This window comes from Sarcophilus harrisii, chromosome 5 (genome assembly GCF_902635505.1).
Source record: "Sarcophilus harrisii chromosome 5, mSarHar1.11, whole genome shotgun sequence".
Classification (NCBI taxonomy): Eukaryota; Metazoa; Chordata; class Mammalia; order Dasyuromorphia; family Dasyuridae; genus Sarcophilus; species Sarcophilus harrisii.
In genome coordinates, this window is record NC_045430.1 from 192,893,573 (window position 1) to 192,900,910 (window position 7,338).

Genomic DNA, 7,338 nt, shown 5'->3' on the forward strand with positions numbered 1-7,338 from the left:
TATTTGACCAAAGTTTTGAGTTTTAAACTGAATCCATTTTAACTTTGGCATCATATTCAAATTTCAGGAGTGAGTTCTTGAGTCTACTTTCTATAAGAATTAAAAATTTTAAGTCATCAGTAGGTCCAGAATTTTTTTCTGGATATGTAGCACTTACTAAAAACATTGAAGTCACCTATCTTCTTTCAGTGAATCCTAGTGAAACTTTCTTTTTTTCCCACTAATTAGTGAAAACTAGCAATAACTTGTGTGAAATGCCTTTTGTCTAGCCAGCTAAATAAAGTACTGGGTTTAGAGCCAAAATACTCTGGATTTGAATCCTTACCCAAAAATACTTTCTAGCTATATGATCTCAGGTAAGAATACATCACTTTTTTTCAGCCTCAGTTGCTGTAAATGCAAAATCAGGATAATAATATCACTTTCCTACTAGGATTATTGTGAGATTTAAATGAGATAACAGAGAAACTACTTTGAAAATTTTAAAGTTTTTTGTATAAATGTTAATTGCTATTTTAGCCATTATTATCATACCAAGTTTTTGACAAAAATTTGATCAGCTTTGAATTTTCACAGTGGATGTCAAATATGATGGATACCAAAAGGATATCTCAAATAGATAAAAAAAATGATGCTTTCTTCCCAGGTATAATGCCTTTAGCTGTCACTAGAAAAATTCTTTCTTTGATTAATTTTCATAATTTCACATAAATATAGTATTTTCTGAACTTTGGTATTTTCAATATGGTTGTTAAAGTAGTAATGAAATTAGGCAGTCCTTGATGCTATTTCCATTATATTCTATTTTTTTCCAGTGAGAAAGTATCTGCATATCTGTTAATGGCTTCTTTTCAGTATTCAGAGACTATTCCTTTTTGTTTGTGTATTTTAATTGTTTTATTTTTCTCTACATAAAATTTTTAGTACACATTTCTTTATGAATCATGTTGGGAGAGAAAAATCAGAACAAAAGGGAAAAACTATAAAAGAAAAAACATGAAAAAAATGAACATAGCATGTGTTGATTTACATACAATCTCCATACTTCTTTCTGGATGCAGATGACATTTTCTATCCAAAGTTTATTGGGAGTGCTTTGGATCACTGAACCACTGAAAAGAACCAAATCTTTCATAGTTGGTCATGGCCCAATCTTGCTGTTATGGTGTACAGTGTTTTCCTGAGTCTCCTTGTTTCACTCAGCATCAGGTTAGATAAATATTTCCAAGGGCTTTCTAAAATCAGCTTGTTCATAATTTTTTATAGAACAATAATATTCCATTGCCTTCATATTGTAGAGAGTGAATGACAGTGGAGGAACTCTGGGTGAAATATAAAACCCGTCAGCAACCTGCTGACAATGTCTGGTTTCGTTACCCATCTTCCCTAAGGGCTCTTGGCCTTCCTGAGAAGTCAGGAGGCAGTGACCACCTGTGTTGTATTTTGAAGAAGAGTGATATCAAGTGGCAAAGAGTCATCTACATCCAATAGTAAGTTGTTTATGTGGTCCTGCATGTGCAGTATATAGTTAGTGCATGTGCAGCGTTGCTTTGGTTATATAAGGGTATTAGGGTATATAAGACTGAGAGAATATGGAATAAATGGACTCCATGTCTTGACCATACTTGTGGATCCCTGCTTTATCACTCCTCCACTAAGACCGAGGACTTGAGCTGGTCCTGAGATCCTCCAGAGAGCTAGTCCAGATGGTATATTTTGGCACCCTAGCACGGAGGCTCTAGAAAGCTAAAAACATTTTAGCACCCCAACTTGGGGGCTCTAGAAAACACACTACATCATATACCACAATTTATTTAGCTATTCCCCAAGTGATGGGCATCTATTCATTTTCCAATTCTTTGCTACCATAAAGAGTTGCTACAAGCATTTTTGCACATGTGGTCCTTTTTTCCTCCTTTATGATTTCCTTGGGATATAGACTCAGTAGTGGCACTTCTGGATCAGAGGGTATGCACAATTTTATTGCCCTTTGGGCATAGTTCCAAATTGCTCTCCAGTTCACAACTCCACCAACAAAGTGTCCCAGTTTTCCCACATCCCCTCCAACATTTATCATTATCTTTTCCTTAGCTAATCTAAGAGGTATGAGGTTGTACCTCAGATATGTTTTAATTTGCATTTCTCTATTCAACAGTGATTTAGAGCATTTTTTCCTATGACTATCGATGGCTTTAATTTCATCATCTGAAAATTTTTTATATCCTTTGATCATTTTTAATTGGGGAATGTCAGTGACTATTCTTACACCACAAATTAATAGCAATTGGTGTTTTCTCTTACTCTGTTTTATATCAACAATATCAGGCAATTTGCACACATTTTACTTCTCTCAAATTCAACATAATTGAATTATAGTGGCCAAATGGGTACTTATGAGGATGAGGAGAAATTGTCCTCTGGAAGAAAATGAAAAGTTATGTGGTTGGATGCAGTTGTTGGATGTTTCAATAGAAAAATTGTGTGATCATCACATATCATCAAAGTGACAAAGATTTTTAAGAACTTTGATCTTTTCTTAACATATAGTAATGAAACCATTCATTGTCAACCTTGTGGTCACAGGGACAGAATGAATAATAAATGTATTTTGTTGACCAGGACATCAGAGAGAGATGTCCTCATATTTTGTGGGTGAAAGTAGCAATACAGTCAATTTTTTCTTCCTCTGTCCTTGACCAATTGTTCTATAGACCTTGAAATAACTCACCTTCTCAATAAAGATTTCAGAGAAACAACAACTATTGGAATAATTTCCTTTCCTAAGATAATATAACATTCTCTTTTCCCACACAAGGTAAATAACCTCTTCTTCCACTATAACAGTATACATAGTACTTCTCTATCATTGGATAACTGCACATGTATTTACTTTCCTGTATTACCAGACCATTTTAAAGAATTTAATTTAATTTTAAATTTAAACTTTAGGAAGGGCAAGAGTTTTATTGCAGATCAAAATAGTCTTTAAATTTCTTTATAGGAGAGCAAGTTAAGGGCAAGCTAAAATCATTAGAATTACTTAATGGTTTCAGCCTTCTCTATGACTTCTTCCCCAGTGTCAAAAAAGGATGAACAAAGCTCAACAAATATTTCATAAATCTGAGTGAAAGTAAATCAAACTATGCATTTTAATATCTTCCTTCAAATGTCTTTGTTTTCATTATAGGTTAATGGAGAATAACAAGACTACAGTGACAGATTTCATTCTCCTGGGATTTCTTGTTAGCCCTCAAATGCACCTGGTTCTCTTTGGGCTTTTCTTCCTACTCTACACCTTCACTCTGCTGGGAAATGGAGTCATCTTGGGGCTGATTCATCTTGATTCCAGACTCCACACTCCCATGTACTTCTTCCTCTCACAACTAGCTATTGTTGACATCTCTTATGCTTCCAACACAGTCCCTGAACTTCTGGCAAATCTTCTGGATTCAACTAAGCCTATCTCCTTTGCAGGTTGCATAATGCAGACCTATCTCTTTTTGATGTTTGCCCACATTGAATGTCTTCTATTGGTAATGATGAGCTATGATCGGTATGTGGCAATCTGCCATCCACTCAGATACACACTCATTATGAGCTGGAGAATGTGTGTTGCACTGGCTCTTACATCCTGGGCATTTGGATCCCTCCTGGCATTGGTCCATGTGCTTCTCCTCCTTAGGCTGCCCTTTTGTGGACCTCGAGAAATCAACCACTTCTTCTGTGAAATCCTATCTGTACTGAAACTTGCTTGCGCAGACATATGGCTCAACAAATTGGTTATCTTTGTTGCTTCTGTGTTTATCTTAGTTGGACCCCTGAGCTTAGTCCTAATCTCCTACACACATATTCTTGGTGCTATTTTGAGAATCCAGTCTGGGCAAGGAAGAAAGAAAGCCTTCTCCACCTGCTCCTCCCACCTCTGTGTAGTTGGGCTTTTCTTTGGTAGTGCCATAATCACTTACATGACCCCTAACACCAAGAACTCTGAGGAGCAACAGAAAATACTTTTCTTATTTTACAGCTTCTTTAATCCTACCCTAAATCCTTTCATCTATAGTCTGAGAAATACAGAGGTAAAGGGTGCCCTGAGCAGATTGCTTAAAAAGGAAAGGTAAAGTTAAGGGATTGAATGAAACCTTTTTATAGAGAAGGGAAAGGCATGGTGATTTTGGAGTTTATAACATGTTTAGATCAACTTTTTTGTGTGTTCAAAATTCCCATGCTCTCTTTTCTATGTTTTCTCCTGGAGCCCTTCCATGGGTCTAAACTGCTTTATTTTTGCCCTACATTACCCTTCTTTCTGTAAGATGCCTCCATACTTTCTATGATACTATTGAAATACTTTTTTTCTTTGCATCCTATCTCTCAGACTCTGGATGTCAGTATAGTCCAGAGAAAATGTCAAATGCACTCATGACTTTTATTAAAATAAATATTCATATAATTTGCTTTTATATTACATTTACTGAACTTACTTGTGCTATAAAGAGTAAAAATTGAAGGGAAAAAAGTAATTCAGCAAGACTAATATCTGTGACAAGACTATTATCTTCAATATTCTATGTCGATTTCCTTATCCATAAGCACCGAAATCTTCAAATCTTAACAGAAGTGTTTTTTTTCCATTTCTTCTCTGGAAACTATTTTGATTATTCACTCATTCAGTCATTCATTCATTCAGTCAACAAGTATTTGCTAAGTACTTACTATATATCAAGTATTTTGCTAATCTCTGGAAATATTGGGAAGGAAAGTCAACATTCTTATCATCAAGGAGCCAACATTTAATGCAGAAGATAATTTTCAAGCAAATATTTACATTCAATTTATGTCCAGTGTAAATGGAAATTTATCTCAGGAAGAAAGAGACTAGATTTAGAGATTGTCAGGAAAAACGTCTTTTAGAGGGTGGGATCTTGGCAGATATTTGAAGAAAGTCAGTAAATCAATAGTAGGTGACCATTTAGGTATGAGAACATGTCAATAAAATGGAGTCAGAAAATGGAATGTCATGTACAAGAACAGCATGAAAGCCAGTGATTTGGGGTCTTAGAATCCATAATTAATATATTTTAATTTTTCACTAATTCGGTTAAGTTCATTTTGACTCAGATTTTATTTATTTTCACAGTGCTTTTATTTATTTAATTTTTCCCTAGTTATATTCAAAATAATTTTTTTCATTTGTTTTAAAGATTTTTGAGTTCTAGGTTCTTCCCTTTATGCCCACCCACAATTAAGAAACCACATGTGAAGAAGTTATATAAAACATTTCCATAAAAGTCAAATTGTGAAAGAAAACATAGATCTCTCACCCTGATGAAAATAAAAACTCATTAAGTTAAAAATATAAAGAGAGATAGAGAAAGAAATAAGAGAATGCTTCAATCTGTATTCAGTCTGGATCAATTTCTTTTCTGGATAGGATTTTCCATCATAAGACTTTCAGAGTAGTTGTGAATGATTGTAGTATTGAGAATAACGAAGTAATTTACTGCTGGTCAATCCAGAGCATTCCTATTACTTATATTTCACTTTGTTTATGGAAGACTTTCAAGGATTTTTTTTCCCCCTGAGACCCTCCTGCTAATCATTTTGCACAGAACAATAATATTCTACCAGAGAATCTTGCTTTGAAATTTTTTTTTCACAATTACTATTGCTAATTATATTCTCCCATTTATTCTCTCTCTCCTTTCACCCTGTCTCTCCTGAAAAGTAGTTTGCTACTAACCACTCCCTCCCCCAATATGCTCTCTCCTTTATCACCCACCTCTCCTTCCCATATTCAATTTCCCTCCTATCTTCCTGCAGGGTAAGATAGATTTCTATATCCCTATTGAATATGTATGTTGTTTCCTATATTTTGATGACAGTGAGTTTCACTCACTCACTCTCTACTCCCCTTCTTCTCCTTCACTGAAAAAGCTTTTTCTTGCTTCTTTTTTTAATGGTAAATAAATTGCACCATTCTACTTCTCCCTTTGCCTTTCTCCCAGGACATTCTGCTCTCACCCATTAATTTCATCATTTAAAAAAAATGATACTATCTTTTCATATCTAATTCATACCCATGCCCTCTGTCTATATATACTCTTTCTAACAGTCACAATAATAAGAATGTTATAATGAGTTCCAAGTATCATCCTCCCATGTAGGAATGTAAACTGATAAACCTTATTAAGTCCCTTATGATGTCACTTTCTTGATTACCTCCTTATGCTTCTCCACAGTCTTATATTTGAAAATCAAATTTTCCATTCACCTCTGCTTTTTTCATCACAAATCCTCTTTTTCATTAAAAGACCACCTTTTCCTCTGAAGTATTATACTTAGTTTTGCTGAGCAGGTGAATCCTTTCTCCATTGCTTTCAAGAATATCATATTCCAAGCCCTGCAGTTCTTTAATGTAGAAACTGCTAGTTCTTTTGTTATTCCGACTGTGGCTTCATTATACTTGAATTGTTTCTTTCTAGAGGCTTATAATATTTTCTCCTTGACCTAGAAGTTCCATAATTTGGCTATAATATTCCTTGGAGTTTTTATTTTTGGATCTCTTTCAGGAGATGATCAGTGGATTCTTTCAACTTCTATTTTACCCTCTTGTTCTAGAAAACCATCAGGGCAGTTTTCCTTAATAATTTCTTGAAAGATGACATCCAGGATCTTTTTTTTTAATTGATCATGACTTTCAGGTCGACCATTAATTTTTAAATTACCTCTCCTGGATCTATTTTCCAGGTCAGTTGTTTTTCCAATGTGATATTTCATATTTTTTTATATTTTTATTTTTTTGGTTTTGCTTTATTATATCTGGATGTCTCATAAAGTAATTAATTTCCATTTGATCAATTTTCTTTTTTTTAAAGAAATTATTTTCCTCAGTGAGTTTTAGTACCTCTTTTCCTAATTGGCCAATTTTTTCTTTTTAAGGCATTCTTCTCCTCATTAGCTTTTTGAATTTCCTTTTTCACAACTCTCAATTCTTCCCTAATTTTTCCTGTATCTCTCTTACTTGATTTTCAAAGTCCCTTTTGAGCTCATCCACTGCCTGGTTCCAGTTCTTATTTTTCTTGGAGGCTTTGGATGAAGAAGCTTTGACTTTATCATCTTTTGAGTGTATGTTTTGATCCTTCTTGTCACCATAATAACTTTCAATGGTAAAAAAAAAAAAAAAAAAAAAAAGTTTTCTGTTCATTTTTCCTAGCCTATTGTTCTACTTTTAACTTTTTGTTAAAGTATGGCTCTGTTTCCTTGGTAGAGGGTGCATTGTCTCAGACTTTTTTGTTTGTTTGTTTGTTTTTTGTTTTGCGCCGCTGTTTTCAGAAATTCTTC

At 34.2% G+C, this 7,338-nt stretch overlaps 1 protein-coding gene across 1 annotated transcript; it reads left to right on the forward strand.

Moving 5' to 3' along the window:
- The first annotated feature begins 3,152 nt into the window (after positions 1-3,152).
- LOC100917268 (olfactory receptor 2A1/2A42-like) lies at positions 3,153-4,118 on the forward strand. Its single transcript, XM_003771698.3, has one exon. The coding sequence runs from the start codon at positions 3,192-3,194 to the stop codon at positions 4,116-4,118; it is 927 nt and encodes a 308-aa protein (XP_003771746.1). The 5' UTR covers positions 3,153-3,191.
- Positions 4,119-7,338: the final 3,220 nt, after the last annotated feature.